A 23,204-nucleotide genomic window follows, 5' to 3' on the forward strand; every position below is an offset into this window, starting at 1 on the left:
ATGTTCCATGCACTAAGCAAGAAAGCTTTTATGTGAGCTACTTTAATTATCAAAATAACCCCCTAAGGTATTAAAACTATCATTGATGATAAGAAACATGAGGCTCAGAGAAGTTTAAGTGACTTGTGCCCAAAGTCACATAATTAATAAAGATTAACAACTAGGATTCATATTCATGTTGTATATCTCTAAGCTAGGGCTCATTCTAGTAGCTGTGATCAGCTACCCTACCACTCAGATCACCTTTACAATCTCCATACTCACATAACTGTGGCTAAAAAGACCAAATCAAGGAAAATCGCACATAAAAATTCTTCAGCACTTCTGTTCTTAACCCAAGTGGTGGGTAACTTTCATTATTAGTCCTTAGTTTAATTCTACCTAACTCTGTTTAAAAAAAATTCTCCCTCTCATGATTTACTTCATCTTTAAATTCTAATTTGAAAGAATACTAGATTGAGAAACAATAATATTTGCTGAATGAACAAAAAAGACCAGGGTCCAGAACCTGACTTGCGACTTCCAATTTTCATTATCTAAAACTCCACTGATTACAAGTCACACTGTGTTACACTAAGAAAAAATGCTCCCATTTAAATTGATACAATGCTGTATCACAACTTTACTTATTAAAAGAGCTCTTTTAAACTTCATTAAAATTTTAGCATACATTGCTCCTGTGCATAATTTTTAAAAGGTAAAAGAAATAAATTGGTGAATAAATTGGTCACACTCAGGCTCAAATTCTTCTGAATCACTTTTTTAAATCAGTCATTACTGTTTTTCCACACAATATCATCTTCTGTGCCATGAAATCCCTGGGTGATCCAGCATTTGTATTCAAACCATATCTCTGAGATTTTCTTCCAAGCCTGCTGAAAACTACTCTGCAAGTTCTGTGCATGAAGAGACAACCACCACATCACAAACAAAAGCAACTATAAGATGGATCCAGATTTTAGAAATCTAAGAATGTAAAAATATATGCTTATGAGAATTAATAAAACACAATAAATATAGATAGCCAGTGGGAATCTGCTGTATGACTCAGGGAGCTCAAACTGGTCTTCTATTACAACCTAGAGAAGTGGGATGGGGTGGGACATTCAAGAGGGAAGGGACACATGTATACCTATGGCTGATTCATACTGATGTATGGCAGAAACCACAACACTGAAAAGAAACTATCCTCCAATTAAAAATAAATTAAAACTAAATTAAAAAAAAACACAATAACTTACTTTGTTATCTTGCATGCCCTGAAGCTACCAACGGTGAACATCTACCATACTTGGCGTTTTACCTATCTTGTTTAACTCTTTACAGAGCAGCAAAAAGTTAGGCATTAACCTTATTTTATATACACGAAATATGAAGCTCAGAGAACTTAGTAATTTGTCCTAGATCCAGCTAATAAGTGGCAGAGCTGGGTTTCAATCTCTGGTCTATCTTCAAAGTTCTTACTCTTTTTTACCACTGGAGTGGTTCTCAAAATTTAGAGCACATAAGAATCACCTCAGAGTGGGAAAAATACTGCATATATTTGCAAATCATATAGCTGATAAGATAAATGTATAAAGAACGTTTATGGGACTTCCCTGATGGCCCAGTGGCTAAGAATCTGCCTTCCAATGCAGGGAACATGGGTTCGATACCTGGTTGAGGAACTAAGATCCCACATGCCATGGGGCAACTAAGCCTTCATGCCATTACTAAAGAGCCCCCGTGCCACAACTAGAGAAGCACACATGACAATTAAGACCCAGCAGAGCCAAAAAAGGAACTCTTACAACTCAACAGGAAAAAGACAATCCAATTTAAAAATGGGCAAAGGATTTGAATAGACATTTCTCCAAAGAAGATATGCAAACAGCCAATAAGCACGCACAAAAGTGCTCAACATCATAAGCTATTAGGGAAATGCAAATCAAAGCCACAATATGATACCACTTCACACCTAATAAAGGCTTCCCAGGTGGTTCTGTGGTAAAGAATAGGCCTGCCAAGCAGGAGACTTGGGTTAGACTGATCCCTGGAGAAGGAAAGGCCAAACCACTCCAGTATTCTTGCCTGAAAACTTCCACGGACAGAGGAGCCTGACGGGCTATAGTTCATGGGGCCACAAAGAGTCAGACATAATTTAGCAACTAAGCAACAACAATCACGCCTACTAGAATGGCTATAATCAAAAGCCATTTTGATTTGATTTGATGTTTGTTATAATCAATAACAAACATTATAAATAACAAAAATGTATAGAAACTGGAACCTTCATACATTAGAGCTAGCAGGAATATAAAATGGTATAGCCACTTCAGAAAACAATTTCAAAACAATTTCAAAGTTCCTCAAAAAGTTTATACAGAGTTACCTCATGACTCAGCAATGACACGACTGAAGCGACATAGCGGCAGCATGACTCAGCAATTCCACTACTAGGTATATACCCAAGAGAAATGAAAACATAAGTCCACAGAAAAATTTGCTCAAAGGAACATTATTCATAATAGCAAAAAAGTCCATCAACTGATGAACAGATTAAAAGAATGTAATATATCCACACAATGGAATATTATCCTGCCATAAAAAAGGAATGAAGTACTGATGCCATAACATGGATGAACCTTGAAAATATTACGCTAAGTAAAAGCTGAAGACCATATGTTGTATGATTCCATTTATATAGATTTTACTTCCACAGAGAAAGAACGTAATTGCTTAAGGCTGGATAAGGTGATGGGAAGTGACTGCTAATAAGCACTTTCTTGAAAGGAGACCAAAAATGTTCTGAAGTATAATGATGGTTGTATAACCCTATGAATATACCCCCCCCCCAAAAAAAAACTCACTCTGAATGGGTTAATTGTATGGCAAGTGAATTAGATCTCAATAAATCTGTTTTGTAAAAACCCTCTAGAGATTTCTCTGGATGTCCAGAGGTTAAGACTCTGCCTTCCAGTGGAGGGGGCACAGGCTTGATCCCTGTTTGGGGAACTAAGGGCCCACATGCCTCGGGGTGTGGCTAAAAGTTAAAAACCAAACAACTGTCAGAAGAATTATCATAAATAATATTAGGTGACAGAAGACAATAAGCTTCAAAAACAATTCTGCAGAAGCCGGGAGGACCCCATGCCCGAAGGGTAGCGGCCAAGAGGAGTTACCCCACATCCAAGGTCAGGGGCAGCAGCCGCGAGGAGATACCCAGCGTCCGAGGTCAGGGGGGCCGACGAGAGGAGTTACCCCATGTTCGAGGTCAGGGGCGGCGACGAGAGGAGTTACCCTGCGTCCGAGGTCAGGGGCGGCGGCCGGGAGGAGATACCCCACGCCCCAAGCCCGAGGCCAGGGGTGACGGGCGGGAGGAGGTACCCCACGACCGAAGCCAGGGGCGGTGGCCGGGAGGACCAACCCCACATCCAAGGACCGTGGCTGCGCGGGCGCAGGAGGGCCTAGAGGAGCTATCCCACGTTGAAGGTCAGGAAGGGCTGCGGTGAGGAGATACCCCTCATCCAAGTAAGGAGCAATGGCTGCGCTTTGCTGGAGCAGCCGTGAAGAGATACCCCACGCCCAAGGTAAGAGGAACCCAAGTAAGACGGTAGGTGTTGCAAGAGGGCATCAGAGGGCAAACACACTGAAACCATACTCACAGAAAACTAGTCAATCTAATCACACTAGGACCACAGCCTTGTCTAACTCAATAAAACTAAGCCATGCCCGAGGGGCAACCCAAGACGGGTGGGTCATGGTGGAGAGATTTGACAGAATGTGGTCCACTGGAGAAGGGAATGGCAAACCACTTCAGTATTCTTGCCTTGAGAACCCCATGAACAGTATGAAAAGGCAAAATGATAGGATACTGAAAGAGGAACTCCCCAGGTCAGTAGGTGCCCAATATGCTACTGGAGATCAGTGGAGAAATAACTCCAGAAAGAATGAAGGGATGGAGCCAAAACAAAAAGAATACCCAGCTGTGGATGTGACTGGTGACAGGAGCAAGGTCTGATGCTGTAAAGAGCAATATTGCATAGGAACCTGGGACGTCACGTCCATGAATCAAGGCAAATTGGAAGTGGTCAAACAAGAGATGACAAGAGTGAATGTCGACATTCTAGGAATCAACGAACTGAAATGGACTGGAATGGGTGAATTTAACTCAGATGACCATTATATCTACTACTGTGGGCAGGAATCCCTCAGAAGAAATGGAGTGGCCATCATGGTCAACAAAAGAGTCCCAAATGCAGTACTTGGATGCAATCTCAAAAACGACAGAATGATCTCTGTTCATTTCCAAGGCAAACCATTCAATATCACAGTAATCCAAGTCTATGCCCCAAGCAGTAACGCTGAAGAAGCTGAAGTTGAACAGTTCTATGAAGACCTACAAGACCTTTTAGAACCAACACCCAAAAAAGATGTCCTTTTCATTATAGGGGACTGGAATGCAAAAGTAGGAAGTCAAGAAACACCTGGAGTAACAGGCAAATTTGGCCTTGAATACGGAATGAAGCAAGGCAAAGACTAATAGAGTTTTGCCAAGAAAATGCACTGCTCATAACAAACACCCTCTTCCAACAACACAAGAGAAGACTCTACACGTGGACATCACCAGATGGTCAACAATGAAATCAGATTGATTATATTCTTTGCAGCCAAAGATGGAGAAGCTCTATATGGTCAGCAAAAACAAGACCAGGAGCTGACTGTGGCTCAGACCATGAACTCCTTATTGCCAAATTCAGACTGAAATTGAAGAAAGTAGGGAAAACCACTAGACCATTCAGGTATGACCTAAATCAAATCCCTTATGATTATACAGTGGAAGTGAGAAATAGATTTAAGGGCCTAGATCTGATAGATAGAGTGCCTGATAAACTATGGAATGAGGTTCGCGACACTACAGGAGACAGGGATCAAGACCATTCCCATAGAAAAGAAATGCAAAAAAGCAAAATGGCTGTCTGGGGAGGCCTTACAAATAGCTGTGAAAAGAAGAGAAGTGAAAAGCAAAGGAGAAAAGGAAAGATATAAACATCTGAATGCAGAGTTCCAAAGAATAGCAAGAAGACATAAGAAAGCCTTCTTCAGTGATCAATGCAAAGAAATAGAGGAAAACAACAGAATGGGAAAGACTAGGGATCTCTTCAAGAAAATCAGAGATACCAAAGGAATATTTCATGCAAAGATAGGCACAATAAAGGACAGAAATGGTATGGACCTAACAGAAGCAGAAGATATTAAGAAGAAATGGCAAGAATACACAGAAGAACTGTACAAAAAAGATCTTCACGACCCAGAAAATCACGATGGTGTGATCAATGACCTAGAGCCAGACATCCTGGAATGTGAAGTCAAGTGGGCCTTAGAAAGCATCACTACGAACAAAGCTAGTGGAGGTGATGGAATTCCAGCTGAGTTATTCCAAATCCTGAAAGATGATGCTGTGAAAGTGCTGCACTCAATATGCCAGCAAATTTGGAAAACTCAGCAGTGGCCACAGGACTGGAAAAGGTCAGTTTTCATTCCAATCCCAAAGAAAGGCAATGCCAAAGAATGCTCAAACTACCGCACAATTGCACTCATCTCACATGCTAGTAAAGTCATGCTCAAAATTCTCCAAGCCAGGCTTCAGCAATATGTGAACCGTGAACTTCCTGATGTTCAAGCTGGTTTTAGAAAGGGCAGAGGAACCAGAGATCAAATTGCCAACATCCGCTGGATCATGGAAAAAGCAAGAAAGTTCCAGAAAAACATCTATTTCTGCTTTCTTGACTATGCCAAAGCCTTTGACTGTGTGGATCACAATAAACTGTGGAAATTTCTGAGAGAGATGGGAATACCAGAACACCTGATCTGCCTCTTGAGAAATGTGTATGCAGGTCAGGAAGCAACAGTTAGAACTGGACACGGAACAACAGACTGGTTCCAAATAGGAAAAGGAGTACGTCAAGGCTGTATATTGTCACCCTGCTTATTTAACTTATATGCAGAGTACATCATGAGAAACGCTGGACTGGAAGAAACACAAACTGGAATCAAGATTGCCGGGAGAAATATCAATAACCTCAGATATGCAGAGGACACCACCCTTATGGCAGAAAGTGAAGAGGAACTCAAAAGCCTCTTGATGAAAGTGAAAGTGGAGAGTGAAAAAGTTGGCTTAAAGCTCAACATTCAGAAAACAAAGATCATGGTATCCGGTTCCATCACTTCATGGGAAATAGATGGGGAAACGGTAGAATCAGTGGCTGACTTTATTTTTCTGGGCTCCAAAATCACTGCAGATGGTGACTGCAGCCATGAAATTAAAAGACGCTTACTCCTTGGAAGGCAAGTTATGACCAACCTAGATACAATATTCAAAAGCAGAGACATTACTTTGCCAACAAAGGTTCATCTAGTCAAGGATATGGTTTTTCCTGTGGTCATGTATGGATGTGAGAGTTGGACTGTGAAGAAGGCTGAGCACCGAAGAATTGATGCTTTTGAACTGTGGTGTTGGAGAAGACTCTTGAGAGTCCCTTGGACTGCAAGGAGATCCAACCAGTCCATTCTGAAGGAGATCAGTCCTGGGCGTTCTTTGGAAGGAATGATGCTAAAGCTGAAACTCCAGTACTTTGGCCACCTCATGCGAAGAGTTGACTCATTGGAAAAGACTCTGATGCTGGGAGGGATTGGGGGCAGGAGGAGAAGGGGACGACAGAGGATGAGATGGCTGGATGGCCTCACTGACTCGATGGACAGGAGTCTGAGTGAACTCCGGGAGTTGGTGATGGACAGGGAGGCCTGGCGTGCTGCGATTCATGGGGTCGCAAAGAGTCGGACCCGACTGAGCGACTGATTTGATCTGACCCTTCTTAACTTATATGCAGAGTACATCACGTGAAATGCCAGGCTGGATGAAACACAAGCTGGAATCAAGATTGCCAGGAGAAATATCAATAACCTGAGATATGCAGATAACACCACCCTTACAGCAAAAAGCGAAGAGGAACTAAAGAGTCTCTTGATGAAGGTGAAAGAGGAGAGTGAAAAAGCTGGCTTGAAACTCAACATTCAAAAAACTAAGATCATGGTATCTGGTCCCATCACTTCATGGCAAATAGATGGGGAAAAATTAGAAAACGATAGACTTATCTTCTTGGGCTCCAAAATCACTGCAGACAGTAAGTGTAACCATGAAATTAAAAGATGCTCCCTCATTAGAAGGAAAGCTATAACAAACCTAGACAGTGTATTAAAAAGCAGACATTACTTTAATGACAAAGGTCCATCTAGTCAAAGTTATGGTTTTTCCAGTAGTCATGTACTAATGTGAGACTTGGACCATAAAGAAGGCTGATTGTCAAAGAGTTGATGCTTTTGAACTGTGGTGCTGGAGAAGACTCCTGGGAGTCCCTCGGACTGCAAGGAGATCAAACCAATCAACCCTAAATGAAATCAATTCTGAGTATTTATTGGGAGGACTGATTTTGAAGCTCCAATACTTTGGCCACATGATGTAAAGAGCTAACTCATTAGAAAAGATCCTGATGCTGGGAAAGATTGAAGGCAGGAGGAGAAGGGGGAAAAGGATGAGATGGTTGGATAGCATCACCAACTCTATGGACATGAGTTTGAGCAAGCTCCAGAAGACAGTGAGGCACAGAGAAGCCTGGCATGCTGCAGTCCATGGAGTCCCAAAGAGTCGGAAACAAACGAGCGTATGAACAACAAACAAGACCAGATTACTTCTGTGTGCTAAGCCAACTCAGCCGTATCCGACTCTGTACGACCCTATGGACTGTAGCCCGCCAGGCTCCTCTACCCATGGGATTCTCCAGGCAAGAATACTGGAGTGGGTTGTCATGCCCTCCTCCAGGGGATCCTCCTGACCCAGGGATCAAACCTGAGTCTCTTAGGTCTCCTGCACTGGCTGGTTCTTTACCGCTAGGAACCCTTGGGAAGCCAGATTACCTGTAAGTTTCCCTTTTATATATAAAGGTATCTGAGACAATGAAAAAAAAGTCTCAGAGCTCACATCAACAGACTTCAGAATCCAATCCCCAGTGACCCCCATGAACCAATAGTTTAGAGAAGGTAACATATAGCACAGCAATTCCTCACTTGAGGTCACTAGACCTGCAGATGTCTACAGTGAAAAGACAAGTGCTTCTTGAGCCAGTTTAAATTTTTCAGAACATCTGTAAGAAATCATACATACACTTAGCCCTCTCTGAGGTAAAGTTTACGTATCTTTGCCTTTGGTTGTACTCGTGTTACTAGCTTTAAAATACTGACTCAAAGCTGACTCACAGCTCAGTATATGAAAAATAAAAAGACCACAAATTATTTGTTAAATGTATTCTGATAGGCAAATGTTTCCAAATATGGGAGCCATTATGAGTTCCTTGGTTAAAAGCTTGGGAAATACAGATACGGGAAAGTAAACAAGTCTAGTGAAGTGAAAGTCACTCAGTCATGTCCAACTCTTTGTGACTCTGTGAACTATCCAGTCCATGGAATTCTCCAGGCCAGAATACTGGAGTGGGTAGAGTCCACCTCAATATGATTCACTTCCTCTCAACTGTGCCTTGGTTTCCATTTTCATCTATAAAATCAACAAATACCATAGTATCCACCTGACTCTAAAATTCTAAGATTTTTAAAATATTATATAACAACCTAAAAATGTCTGCTAAGAAGGCAGTTCTTTATATTCTGGGTCCCTTCAAAGAACTTTCTTTATTGACTGGAGTTAGCACGTCATTAGAATAAACAAGAAATACATTATATTAATAAACAACACATAGGCTGTAGGATTCAGAAACTTACTTATACATGGCCTTAGAAAGCAAAGAGAGAATAAACTAATAATAAACTAAAAAGAAAGTAAAGTGTGCTTGTCTACTGCTGACAGCAAAAGTCAACAGGAAACACTTCAGTATAAAATCTCCCCAAAGCATGGAATGTCCCTGATTAACAACAAATGAGTTATCTTTCCTTCTCATACTTCACTCCCAATACACCAGCTTCCACATGCACCCCTAGAACAAATAAACTGAAGAAGGGGAGGAGAGCAATGGGAAAAAAACACAATACCATAATCGGCCTCCTTTCAAAATTCCACAAGGTGAGAGGGAGTGGGGAACTAGCCATGGTTGGTGGTAATAGTGGTTTAGTCACTAAGTTGTGTCTGACTCTCTATGACCCCATGGACTGTAGTCCACCAGGCTCCTCTATCCATGGGATTTCCCCAGGCAAGAATACTGGAGTGGGTTGTCATTTCCTTCTCCAGGGGATCTTCCACACCCAGGGATCAAACACGCAGACCCCCATCCCCTTTAGTAATCAATAAGTTTGTTTTTTAGGTCTGTGAACCTATTTCTGTTTTGTAAATAAGTTCATTTATATAATTTTTTAAGATCCATCTTCATAATTTTTGCTTTTTCCAGAATGTTGTATGCTAAGTCACTTCAGTCGTGTCCGACTCTGTGCGACCCATAGACGGCAGCCCACCAGGCTCCCCCGTCCCTGGGATTCTCCAGGCAAGAACACTGGAGTGGGTTGCCATTTCCTTCTCCAATGCATGAAAGTGAAAAATGAAAGTGAAAGTGAAGTCGTGTCCAACTCTTAGTGACCCCATGGACTGCAGCCTACCAGGCTCCTCCATCCATGGGATTTTCCAGGCAAAAGTACTGGAGTGGGGTGCCATTGCCTTCTCCAAGGGAAGCTATAACCCAGAATAAAATTTTCCTATTTACAGTTTAATGTGTTGTGGACTTTTTTTTTTTTAACCTTTTTTAAAGTCACAAAAATTTTTTCTCTGTCTACTTCTTTACGTTAAAAATCAAAGTTATCTGAATTTGGGGAGAGTAAATTCATAGTAATTTAAACTGAATATAACACTGGTGGGGGATGCATCAGTGAGAAGGAGAGCTATTTATGGGATTTTAGGGAGGAAGGTGGTGGTGAGAGCCTCAAAAAAGGAAAAGCAGGCAAGATCCTTTACAACAAAATACATATAAAAATCCAAGCTCAGAGATTTCTAATGAATTTTTAAAAGGTCATTCCACTTGCTAAGACAGACCAGAAAAGCCAGACCACCTTCTCCTCAAGCAATAATAGTTATGACTATTGAGAATAGACAATTTTAAACTTCCAATTCTGCATTACCATTAGGGAGAAAAAAGCAAATCAGAAATCTAAAGTTATGTTTTAGAAGGTAATATAGTATTCTGCTCACAACTATATAAGACTGAAGGGATTCATCTCATTTATTTAATACAAAGGAGAACACACTCCTTTAAAATATAAAGAATCCCATTAATCCTTGGCGCACCAACATTCACTGTATTTACATATTATACATAAATACATAAATACTCTGGCTTCCTAGGTGGCTCAGTAGTAAAGAATTCTCCTGCCAATGCAGGAGACTCTGGTTCAATCCCTGGGTCAGGAAGATTCCCTGGAGGACATGGCAACCCACTCTAGTATTCTTACCGGGAAAATCCCATGGACAGAGGAACCTGGTGGGTTACAGTCCATGGGGGTCACAAAGAGCATGCACATACACAGATATACTCAACATCAAATAGCCAAAGTACAACTTAAAGTGCCTACATGAGTCAAATTAAAACACAAGCTCAATGACACCACCTATTGTTGTTAGTCACTAAGTTGTGTCCAACTCCTTTTCGACCCCATGGACTGTAGCCCATCAGGCTCCTCTATGCATGGGATTTCCCAGGCAAGAATACTGGAGTGGGTTGTCATTCCCTTCTCCAGGGGATCTTCCTGACCCAGGAACTGAACACGCTTCTCCTGCATTGACAAGCAGATTATTTACCACTGAACCACCCAAGAAGACCCAACACCACCTACAGCTCCCTGTAAATAGAGCTTATAAAATATATCACCTAAAAACTAATAAACTGCACTTAAATAATCCACTTAACAGTTACATCCACTTAACAATTCTGCCAGCTTAAACAAAAAGTACAAAGATACAAACCCGAGTAAGACTTAGCCTATGACTTCAAGGAATTCATATGATGGGGGAAGACAGAAGCATGTGCAAATCAAAATCATTTGAGATCACAGAGAAGAGCAAACTCACAAACTTAAATGGCAACCAGAATTTGCCAGATGAAAACCGGGAGGGTGCAAACAAAGGCATGAATGTAGAGAACACAATTAGATAACCAGAAGTCCTGAGTGGCCAAGCCAGAGGATTAAGAAGGAAGGATAAATGGGCATGAAATGGTAGTAACTAAGCCAGGAAAACGGAGCTTGTAGCTTGCAACTGGGTTGCAAAGGGCTACATATGCTATATCAAAGTGTTTGGTCTTTATTCAGAAGACCACAGAGAACCTCATATGTAACAGTGATTAGAGAGTTAACTGATGACAATGTGGAAAACAGATTTAAACGGAGATTGGGAGAAGATTAGAAGATACGAGAACACTAAAGCAATAATTAGGATATTACCACAACAATGCAAGTGAAATGTAATTAAGTCAGGAATAATACAAACAACTAAACAGTAGCAGCGGGAGCAACAACCTACGCCAACTTGGCAGCAACTGTGTGTCCATCTAGTTGACCATAAGTCAAGGAAGAGGCAACAGGGGAAACAGAGAAAAGAATGCAAACAAGAAGTCTTTAGAATATAATCAAAAGGACAATGACTACTGACTATTCATACCCCACAGAGGAACTTTACTTACAAACTGAGTCTGCCTTCCTAAACTGCTAAAATATAAAATGCCTTAGTTCACTTAATAGTTGTTACAAACTTAATTTTAACCATATGAAAAATTTTGGGTATCTTGCACAGGAATTATTTAAGTCTAAAAACATCCCTGTGGACACAAGAAAAGCAAAGAAACAAATACAGAACTAAAATAGAGTAGTTTTCACCTGAAACTAACACAACATTGTTACTCACCTATACGCCAAAGTAAAAATAAAAGTTAAAAAAAAAAAAGTAGTTTCCAGTCAGAAAACAATGATCTTGGTTTATCCAAGTTTGGATGAGTCTAATTAATATGCCTTAGTTAGAAACCCTGAAAAGGTACGTAAATAGTAGAAACAGTCATAAACGCTACCTAAATTAAATATGGGAGGGGGAAAAAAAAGAACTATCAAATAAAAATCTTTGGGCTATGAACAATTCAGCTAACTGAACACATAAATATGACAACATATAGTTGGTATTTTTCATGAAATCAACATGAGGTTTTGTGCAGCACAGCAAAAAATCTGATGAGGCTTACAGACCCAATTTCAATTTAATAAGTACATTAATATAGGGAAATAAGAATGGCAGCTACTCTGTTTCAACATGCAAATCAACCTTTACAAAAATATGTTTGCTGAACTGTCAGTTTGTATTATAGAACTGCTAAAACAGTGGTGTTTCTTTCAATAAACTGAGTCATGATTACCTCTATAAAGAAAGTTACTGACTTTCCCAATGCTGGCAAGATGTCTTACCTTTTAAATTCAAAGTTAGCTGATTGTGGATACAGGTTAAGTTTAACAATAAAATCTGATAAACACATGTCCCACTAAATTTAATGTTCAAACTTACATTTGTCATGTTCTAATAATCACCTGAGGTTGACTGGCTCACCCCCAGATATTAATCATTAACCAGGTGTCAGTTTAAAATTCCATGTGAAATCGTTTAGGTCAATAAATGCAGAAAGGTCAGTTTAGTAGAAGGATTAAATAAGAATTTCCATTTCACTGTTTATATAATTTGATAAATTTGTAAGAACTTTTTTTTTTCATAAAAATAAGTGAAAGTTATAGGTTTCTCCACTGAAGGAAAAAAGTTTGTATTGTGTTAGTTCCAGTTAAAATTTCTAGCTGAGTTAAAGCTCTAACAGCCTTAAGGCAGGAAATCCAAAAGGAAATTCCATCATCAGTTCCTGGGGCTTGGTAACTCAAAGGTTCTTTGAAACAGAGATATAGAAGTTCTCCAACTATTTACTATAACCTTACCTCATATCTTCAAGCAAATCACATTCTGCTTGATGTTTGGCTTGAAGTTTTGTCATCTGTTCAACTTGAATGTTTTTCAGTTCCTGTGTAACTTTCACCTGAAATATACCATATATTTATAAGGGCTTACCGCAACTTTAAAAAATTATTTAAGGAAAATATGTAATACTTGTCAGAATATATAACTGTTACTTGCCTCTCCTCTGAGGACCACAATCCTGTTATTAGCCACCTAATTTTGTTTACTGCAGATACTTAATTTTAACAACTAGCCAAAATCACCTGAAGCAGAAGCTAAATGAAAGTACATGAGTATAAAAATTACAGATTAAAGAGGTGCAAAATAAACTGCCAGTCGTTTCATTTCATGTACAATACCTATCTAGGTCTTCTTAGAGCTTTAAAAGAGTCTGTCTTCTATTTCTTCCAAACAGGATTCAAATGTCTTAACCATAAGGAGAGGTGAGCAGAGCATAGATGGGAGAAGGGGATATAAGAATGCCTAATATCTAATGACTGAAATTTACACAATCATGAAATTATATGCATCCATCAACTACAAAAAGTATTTTATAATGGCTAGGAGAAGCACACTCGCAGGATGCCGCCCTTGCTGACAGCACATCAAATCACAATCTCTTGTTCACGAAGAAGAAAGCAAAAGTGACCTTCCAGCATAGGCAGTGCTTTTAAGCCACCCCAGCAAGCCGGTTCCCGTGGCATTTCCACTTCAAACAGCACAGTAAATGCAAATTGGCCAGTGCCTCACCCGCCAGGCCAGGATTCAGGTTACAGTGGGCCTGGAACCCTCGCCGCCACCGGAGCAGGGCTACCGGAGGGCTACGTGTGAAAAGAAAAAGACTCACTTGGAGAACCCGGTGAAAAACAGAAAAGAAGAGGGAGCAGACACGAGTGAGTTAGGCGTTCACCAAATGTTTGCCCACAAGGGGAGGACAGAACAGCCTCCTCCACCCAGCACCCTGAGTAGACAGTAACCATCTGCAAGATTGAAACGACAAGGACACAGCCTCGGTCCCTGGGGAAAAAAAAAAACTGGGGAAGAGGACACTGAAACAGTTCTGGAAGGGTTGAAGCTGCTGACAAGCCCGGAGCACTCGTCACTCCCACTCCAAGCCCAGATCGCGGCGAACACGCCACGCACCGCCAGGTTCTCGCTCTCCTGGGAAGAGAATCACCACCTTCCTCTCCCCCTTGTCGGAGGGGCGGGGCAGGAACCGGGAAGAGAAAGGCAGGACCGTTCAATGCTTAATTTGTTGTTTTCCCCTGGGGTGGGGTGGCTATTGCGACTTCTTTTCGGTCGCCCGGTGGGGAAAGCGGGCCAAATCTTAAGGCCAGGCTGGTAACAAATGTTCTGTAAATTGGCAAATGCGCGAGGGTGGCAACAAGCGAGAGGGGGGCTCAAACCTGGTGCAGACTAAACAATCACTCAAACACAAGGCTCTGCAAAGCTGCAAGGGCTCCCCCACCTCCCCTCGGTGCAGCCCCGGAGAAAGCACTTTGCAGAGAGTAGCACTGCCATGCGCGCTCGCTCACACACACACACACACACGCACGCACACTCGAAACTCTTGTGAAATGTCTAGGGTTGGGGGGTGGTCTCCTGTGCGGTGGAGGGGACGAGCCACGGCCGCCCCTCCGCCGCGAAGGCACCAAACACGCGCGCCCCCCTCCAGGAACCGGCGGCAAGTGAGTGACAAGCCCGAGACGACGGCGGTCACGGCCCCCTGCGCAAAGGGGGAGGGGGCGCCGCGGTGCCCCAGCCGCGTTCCTTGTACGCATCCCCGCCCAAAACCTCAAAGACCCCCAGCTGCATCCTCACCTTCCTCGGCGGCGGCTGCATGATGCTGAAGGGACATCAATCCTCCTCCCACGGCAGCGTAAGTGAGGAGGGGAAAAGGAGGGTCGAGAGGAGAGGGCCGCCCCGGGAGCCGGCGTGTGCTTGTGTGTGTGTGTGTAAGGAGAGCCTGAGAACGAAGACTCGCCCGGGAAGCTGCAAGGCCGGCGGGTGGCAGGAGAACCCGGGTCGGAGGGTGAGTGTGAAGAGAAGGAGGAGGAGCCCCGGGAAGGCCTGGGCTCTGGCGGCCCGGGGGGTGTGTGAGGCAAGGAGGCGGAGACCGCGAGGGGGCGGGGGCCCGGCTGCGGGGGCGCAGGGTCTCCCAGCGCCTCTGGAGCAGCAACCCTGTCGTCTCGTCCCCTGCCCTCCGCGCCTCCCCACCCGCCACCGGCTCCGCAGTTCCTCACACGCGGCCCTCCCACCCCCACTAAGGCAGCCCGACCCTCTCTGCCGGGACCCGGGAGGTGGTAGGCGGCGCCGCGCTCTGTGCTTCGGTTCCTCCACTCAGGCCGCGGGAATTTCCGGCCCCAACGTGCGGCGCAGCGCCCCACTCCGGCGGCGGAGGAGACAGCTTAGGCCACAGCCGGGCTCGAGGGGCCGGGCCAGGCTTCTGGGAGGGAGCGCGGCCGCAGCTCGGGGCTCCGTATGGCGGCGGGGAACGGAGGGAGCTAACGGATCGGTCGGCGAATGAGAGGGGTAACAACGCTATCGCAGCACGGAAATCCCCCCCGTTCTCTACGAGAATGGCACGTTCCAAACGCCTCCTGTCCTCCCTCCCCCACAGCCGGAGCCAACCGGGGGCTTCCCGCGCGCTTTCCCGCCTGCCCGCCGCGGTGCGCGCCTCCGGCGGGGGCGCGCACGTGGGCGGGAGAGGGCTCTGCGCCGACGCACGCGCGTAAGCCTCCGTCTTCTCCTGACGCCCACTCGTGTGTGTGAGTGTGTGTTAGTTACAGTGTGGCGGGAGGGAGGTCAGGCAGTACGCCTAGTTGTTTGAGGGAGTAGCAGAGTGCCTTTTTTGCTTCATGGTCCTCCAACACCCCTACCCTCTCGTGCAGATGAGCCTGGCGGGCCAAGGCACCTAGGAGCGAGCGCGGAGAAATCCTTTCGCAGCGGCGCTGAATGCCTGGCTTGGGTGAGGGCGAGGGCGACTAGTTGCCCTGCAAAGGAAAAATCGGTCGTCTGCTACAGGGCGTCCAAGTCAAAGAGCATGAGGTCGTTAAGGCCAGGACCCACCCCATCCCGCTTTTCACAGATGGAAGGCCAGAGGAGTGGAGACTTCATGAAGGTTACACAGCAGTGCTAGAATCTCTGGGTAACGGAGTGTTCTTGAGGGTACAGAGAAACAGGTGCAGATGATAATCAAGAGGAAAAGTAAAGGAGGCTCCAGGGGCAGTGGAGGAAGCTCTTGAATGAGAGTCAGGACCTCTAGGTGCCATCCCACTTTGGGTGCCAGTCCACTCTGCCTGCGCCTAGCTATTTGGGTGAGCTCAAGCTTCCTCATCTCCCAACGAGGATGCTCTGGTCTGCTTCCCGGACTCCGTCTTCCTCCTCTATCCAGACCATCTGGGTGTAGGGATATCAGCCTCCCTTGAAGTCCTTAGAAAAATGAAAAACACCTCTTCCAGAGCCATAGGGATGTGTGGAGGGTGAATTAGAATGCCCCAGTTAATCAGAAGTTGGGGTCTCAAACACCTGTTCTCAGAAGCGGGGTCAGGCAAAAGAGGAAAGTGAGTGAAGCCTGGAGAGACCCAAGTAACTTGACCAAATCCTCTTGGCCAGCTATTAGGACGATGGAACAACCTAGATTGTTTACATTGTTAGCCTAGATTCTTGAATAGGAAGTTGATAGAATCAGAGCTATGCTTGAGGCAGATTAACCTGTATAGGAATTGGAAGACTAGGCTTGCTATTTCTGGTTTCCTTGAGGCCACTCAAAGTGAACCCTTTATCAGAGTCCTCAATTAGTATCTGGGAAAGCCTGGGGCAAGGGAACAAGTGGGTGGAGGCCCAGCTCCCTGACCTCTGTGGGGCTGGCAGCTAGTGCCTAGGGTGGAGGTAGCCAGGCTGGGCTCAGTTCTACCAGCAGTTCATTGTGAGGCCTTGACCTAATCAGTTCATCTCTTACAACCTATATTTCCTCACCTGTAAAATGGGCATCTAAAACCAGCCTCACAGGCTCGTTATATTAAATAAAATTTCTCCTACCACAGGGCCTCTCGTATAGTGCTTAATACATGCTGGCTGATTCATCATTTATCCAAAAAGTATTTTCTAAGGTCCTGCTTTGTGCCAAGCCTTGGATCAGACACTGGGGACACAAGGGTGAACAAGGAACAATCAGCCTGGGCCTTCACCGTGGCTGAGTTCCAGGCTAACCATTCCATGAATGACACTGGGCTAGTGGAGAGGAAGGGGTAACTGCTTGCCCAGATGCAGTGTCCTGCAGAAAAAGATTACAACTAGCCTGGTCCAGAAATTACCCTCCCTTCACCTCTCTTTATTGGAAGTGAGCACTAGGCATATAAAGGTGCTGGATGTTGGGAAATTTGGGATCCAGTCTCTATCATTGATCTGCTAAGGCTTCTCTAGGCCTTGATCCACAATTGCAGAATAAGGTAAGTGAATGAGCCTGGAACCTAGTAAGCTCTTCACAGCTGAAGTCAAACCCTGGGACTTGACTTTATGGATTGAGGAGGGTACCCTCCACCTGATTTGCCCTTATTTTGAAGCCAGGAATGGCACTGACTTTCTGGAATGATTTCCTTTACAGGTGTTGTAAGAAGCTAAGAGGCAACATCAGATGGGCTTACTTGCTAACTGCTTTCTCAAAAATGTGGTTTCTTTTAAAATGTGTTTAATATTTACCAAGTGCCTTTTCCCAACCCCAAACTTTTGTATTACTTTTCCAAACTAATCTTCACTATCATCCTATGAGGGAGTGTTGTTTTCTTCATTTTACAAATGAGGAACCAGAGGCTCGGTGAAGATAAGTGACTTGCCCTGAAGTGATGGATTTGGGACCAGAACTCAGTTCTCCTGTTTGCCTCTATGTGTGCTCAGCCACTCAGTCATGTCCGACTCCCTGTGACCCTATGGACTGTAGCCCGCCAGGCTCTTCTGTCTGTGGGATTTCCCAGGCAGGAATACTGGAGTGGGTAGCCATTTCCTCCTCCAGATGATCTTCCTGACCCAGGCATCAAACTCCCATCTCATGCGTTGGCAGGTGGATTCTTTACCACTGCACCACCTGAGGTTGCCTCTATGAGAAGTGTTCAAAGGAATTGGGAGAGTTCACCCAGGGAAAAAAGCAGATTTGGGAGGGTACAATCCATATGTTCCAGACTCCACAGGGATAGAGAAAGAGATTTCTATATAATGTAAGCCTGACTAAAATGTCCCCTTTGAACCAGGCTGGGGACTTCCAGAGCCTTGCTCCTGCGATGCAGGCAAGCACTCTTTTACAGTCAGACCTCTTGAGATTCTTTGGGGGAAATGCCATAATACATTCCTGTGGCCCTGGAGACCGAACTGGTACAGGTCTCAGCTGCATCTCAAGAAGGAGGTTTTCCAGGCAGAGTGGCCCCTGGAGGGAGTGAGCTCCTCCATCCCTGTGACTGTGCAACCAGGTGCTGGCTCCCTTCCATCGAGGAGGCCACAGATGGGATTCTTACCCTGGGAAGGAATTAATAATAGCCACCATTTATTTCGCCTCTTCCATGTTTCAAGCTCTGAACTAAGCATATTATTTTCATTGCTTCTAACCCTCACCACAAACCCTAGCAGTACATGTGACCCATTTCACAGATTTCACAATCTGAGGCCCAGAAGTAAAATGACCTACCCAGGGTCACACAGTTAGGACAGGAGAGCGAAGCCTAGCCCCTGACTACCTCTGGCTCTGAAGCTGTGCTCTCCCTTCAGCATGCCTGCAGCTATATAGTCTCCTGGAAGGAATGTGATTCTAAGTTTAAGTCAGAGCCAGGACTGAACGTTGACCTGGTACAGATGTAAGAGTGGGCATTGAAAGACAAGCTATTCTCATATTCCACAGGACTCCCAGGAGAAACCTCAGGTAAAGTATGCACCAGCACTTGAGCATGGCTAACATGGAACAGCACCCCACCTCACCCACTCCAGCACCCCAGAATGGACACCCACGACAGGTTAGTACTCCATTCAAAGCTTTCTCCAGAGAAGGTGGCCAGCATCCCATCTGCCCATTGTGCACCAAGGCACCCCTTGCTGTAGTGGGGATTCAAAACCTCCTCTACTCCCTTCCTTGCTTTGTCATTATCTCCCACTCACACTGTTGCAGACTGCTCGGGACTACCTGTCTCCCCATCCAGATGCCAGCTATCTCCTGCCTGAGCCCCGCACCCCACCCCTGCAAGCCAACCTGGGGATGCTGCTGCAGACAATGCAGTCTGTGAACCCCACCCCCATTCACCTCCCTTCTACCCTAGTCACCTTTCCCCTTGTATCTCCAGCTCACACACACACACACACACACACACATACACACACTGGGTTTTGCTCCTGCCTGAGGTATCTCTCACACAGGCCTCTGTTAAGCCTGATGTAGAAATGAGCCTGTCTCCTCCACAGCTCTCAGACAGAGAATCACAGCCCACTGGAGTGAAGCTTCAAAATCAGCCACAAGAAGAGGGCAGAGCTCTTCCTAGGGCACAAAGTGGGTCTGTGGCAGAACTAGATCTTAGATTCTATCCAGCATCAACAAGCCCCTTATTCTGGGCTCATTTGTAAGCAGCTATCTGGGGTATACTCCAGGCCCTGTACTCCAGCAGCCCACAATCTCAACACATGAACCAAAGGTATGCAGTAAGGTCAGGACATGCAGGTCAGCCCAGGAGAGTCAGGTAGCAGGGATCTAAGGCCAGAGGTGAGTCCCTGAGAGACAGGCACTGGGGTAGGGAATTACATGCTCTGTCGGTGCCCCTGTCAAGGAGTATTACAGCTCGGGGTGGAGGTAAGGGGATAGTCCCAAGGCTATAATAGGAGCTAACCATCACATGATTTTGACATCAAGAGGCAGGAAGCCACAGATCTAGTCCTATCTCTACCAGGCACTTGCTGAGTGTGACCTTTGGCACATTGCAGATTCTGTCCTTTGTTCCTCCTAGGTGGGTGGGTGCAGGTCCAATGAAATAACAGGTACATGATCTGTAAAGGGCTGGGGGGCTATGTAAGCCAGTGACTACCCAACCTGGGATACGTTAAGGAAGGCTGAATGACTGCCATGTGGGATGCTGACCAGGGCTTCCCACTGGGAGCTGCACTGTGATTACAACTCTATGAAGCTGGACCAATGGGTACAGCTGGACCAATGGGGAAAACAGGTTTGGGTGGACAGCACAGGGATTTGGGGTCAGCAAACCTGGGTCAGATGTCCAGCTCCTCTGCCTAGCTTTGGATTCTTGACCAAGTCCTAAAACCTCTTTTAAACCAGGTTCCCTTGTCCATAAAAGGAGAATAATGATTTTTTGCAGGGTTGTGACGGGAATTAAATGGGAATGTTTATATAAAATGCCTACAACATACTGGCCTACAAATATGAGTTTCCTCTGTGTGTGCATGTGTTTTCCTTCAGCTTCCCTGCATTTTCATTCTGGTTTTGTTTGCAAGTTTAAAAAAATAATAAAACACAAAAAGAGGAATTCCCTTGGGAGGAGGTTGAGCCCAGCTACAGTCTTGGTTTTGTCCTGACTCACTGTGAGGACCCGGGAAGTCCCTGCCCTCCCTCAGCCTTCGTTTCCTCTTCTGGGACACTGGGGCTTCCCAGCCTGGAAGGCATGGGATGCTACCCATCTGGGAGCCTCTTCCACGGAGAAGACCCTCCAGGCTGAGCTGGGGGTTGGGGGGTTAGGCAGGGAGCAGGGGAGAGAATTGTTGCCGGGGAGGGACCGCTCTATAACCACAGTGCACTGGCCTGTGGAGGGAGCAGACCCTATTCAGCTTAGGAAGCCTGCTGCTTACTTTCCCACAGCTTGCCTAGTTAATGCCAAAACAGAACATGCTTGCCTGCTCCCTGCTGGGGGGCCTGTAGGCCAAAATGAGTGTCCTGGAGGGCTGGCAGAGGCCCTGAGCATCCTGCCTTCTCTCTGGGCACCCACCCTTTGCCTGTCTGCAACACATCCATGCACACACCAGCGTACTGTGGCATGGGTGAGCTGAGCACCGCTTTCAACCAAAGTTGGCCCAGTGTGTGGAGAGAAGCTTCCCCAGGACCTGTACTCCCTCTCTGATTTTCAGCCCTCCTAAACGGACAGCTCCAATCCCTAAACCCACCTGTCTTCCCTGTCCAGCCTTGGCCCCACGATGGGATCTAATTCCTGCCATGTTGCTGTGGGCAGTGCACGTGGCATCAGAATGCTGGGAGCTTCTGTCACTTGCTATGAGAGGGAATTCCCTGGCTCAGGAAAGCTCTTCCAGCGGAAGGGAGCAGGTGGTGAGTCTCCCTGAAGAGACAGACACCGCCAACACTGTAGGCAGAGCCAATCCTGGGGTAAGAAGCGTCAAATCCACCACCCCTGCCTTCTCTGATGCTTATCTACAGTGGGCACAGTAATAATAATAACTCACACTTTAATAGCTACTATGTGTCAGCACGTCACATAAATAATTTAATTCTCACAACAACTTTGAAGTAGGTAATACTATTGGCCACATTTTACCCTGCAGTCGCTAAGGGTAATGCAAACTAAGATTTGTACCCAATTAATCAAGGCTCCAGGGTCTGTGCTCTTAACTAATGTGCAAATCTGCCACCAGAAGATGGTATTTCCTATCAAACCCAGTTCCAAATTTGGAATCTGGCCAGATGCTTGCCCTAGTATCCTGGAATCTAAGTGTTTTTTGCAGACTTGCCTCAGCTGAGAATCACCTAAGGGTGCTTGTTTAAAACACAGTACCTTCATCCCCTCCCTGAGGATTCAGAAATCTTTGTGTGGGAAGAGAGGCAGTGCCTGACATGTGGTAATTGCCCATAAATATTTGTTAGATGAATGAATGCCCCTGCCTTGTCTGAGCCTATGCCCATCTCTAAAATGAGGTTACAGTTACCCACCCAGCCTCATCTTCAAAGTGTGCCTGTGTGTTGAGCCTCTCTGTGTATCTGCACAAGCTTTGCTTGGGTGTGAGGAGTTGTTTACACATTGGTCTGACCCCTCATGATAGCTGTAATAATAATAGCTAAAATTTCTTATACGCGGATGGAGTACCAGGCACAGGCTGGTACTTTGGGCTTTGACTATATTAACTCATTGATTCTCACAACACCAGTTATCCTGACTTTAAGGATGGGAAGGGCTTCCCTGATAGCTCAGTTGGTAAAGAGTCCACCTGCAATGTGGGAGACCTGGGTTCGAACCCTGGGTTGGGAAGATCCCCTGGAGAAGGGAAAGGCTACCCACTACAGTATTGTGGCCTGGAGAATTCCATGGACTGTATAGTCCATGGGGTCGCAAAGAGTCGTACATGACTGAGTGACTTTCACTTCACTAAGGATGGGAAAACAGAAGTCAGAGAGGTTAAATAACTTCCCTGTGATCACACAGTTAGAAGCAGGATTGCAACTCCAGTATCCAGATGATTAACGACTCTGTCATAGTTTCTGGCCTCATGCAACCTCTTCTCTCAAAAACTGGGCTGCCAAACTGTCAAACTTTTAGAGCAAATGTAGTATTCAAGGAGGAGAAAATGAAAAGTTGAATTAACAGGAGCTACAGATGGAGAAACAAGATCTAGAATTGCTTCACTATTGTTCCAGCATGAGTAAGAAATTCCAAAGCTAGCTGTGCTAGCTCCAAGTGGGGAAGCTGCCTCTGTCTAAAAGAGGGGACTCGGAAGGCTGAACCGGAAGTGGGCTTTGATGCATGGGAGGTGGACATTCCCAGGAGAGGAACAGTGAGAGAGAGCAAAAACCACAGGCTGGATGGGCCTGAGCCATGTTTAGGAGCAGCCTGAGTAGTGAATCCTAGGAAATCAGCCTGCAGAGGTAAACTGTGGTCTTCCATGGGTGTCCCACTTTGATGTTTGCTCTAAATGTTGAAAAGTGTTGGGCTTCCCTGGTGGTCCAGTGGTTAGGAATCTGCCTGCCAATGCAGGGACACGAGTTCAATCCCGTCCAGTAAGATCCATGCCGTGAGGCAACTAAGCCACCCTCTAGTGCCCACGAGCCACCACTACTGAGCCTGCATGCTGTAACTAGTGAAGCCCGCACACCTAGAGTCCATGCTCTGCAACTAGAGAAGCCACTGCAACGAGAAGACAACATACCGCAACGAAGACCCAGCCCAGCCAAAAATAAATAAAATTTAAAATGATTTTTTTGGGAAAAGTG

General features: G+C 45.3%; 1 protein-coding gene across 2 annotated transcripts in view; it reads right to left on the reverse strand.

Moving 5' to 3' along the window:
• Positions 1–23,204, reverse strand: part of FCHSD2 (FCH and double SH3 domains 2) — a 256,209-nt gene that overhangs the window by 228,148 nt on the left and 4,857 nt on the right. Inside the window, exons 1-2 of one of the 2 annotated variants that reach the window (XM_019975329.2) lie at positions 14,831–15,473; positions 12,991–13,088 (exon numbers count right to left, since the gene is read on the reverse strand). In XM_019975329.2, the coding sequence (XP_019830888.1) occupies positions 12,991–13,088; positions 14,831–14,851 (119 nt within the window). In that variant the 5' untranslated portion in view covers positions 14,852–15,473. Of the gene's footprint in view, positions 1–12,990; positions 13,089–14,830; positions 15,474–23,204 lie in introns of those variants that run through there. The other variant, XM_070767602.1, reaches the window with a different exon arrangement.

This window comes from Bos indicus, chromosome 15 (assembly GCF_029378745.1).
Source record: "Bos indicus isolate NIAB-ARS_2022 breed Sahiwal x Tharparkar chromosome 15, NIAB-ARS_B.indTharparkar_mat_pri_1.0, whole genome shotgun sequence".
Taxonomy (NCBI): Eukaryota; Metazoa; Chordata; class Mammalia; order Artiodactyla; family Bovidae; genus Bos; species Bos indicus.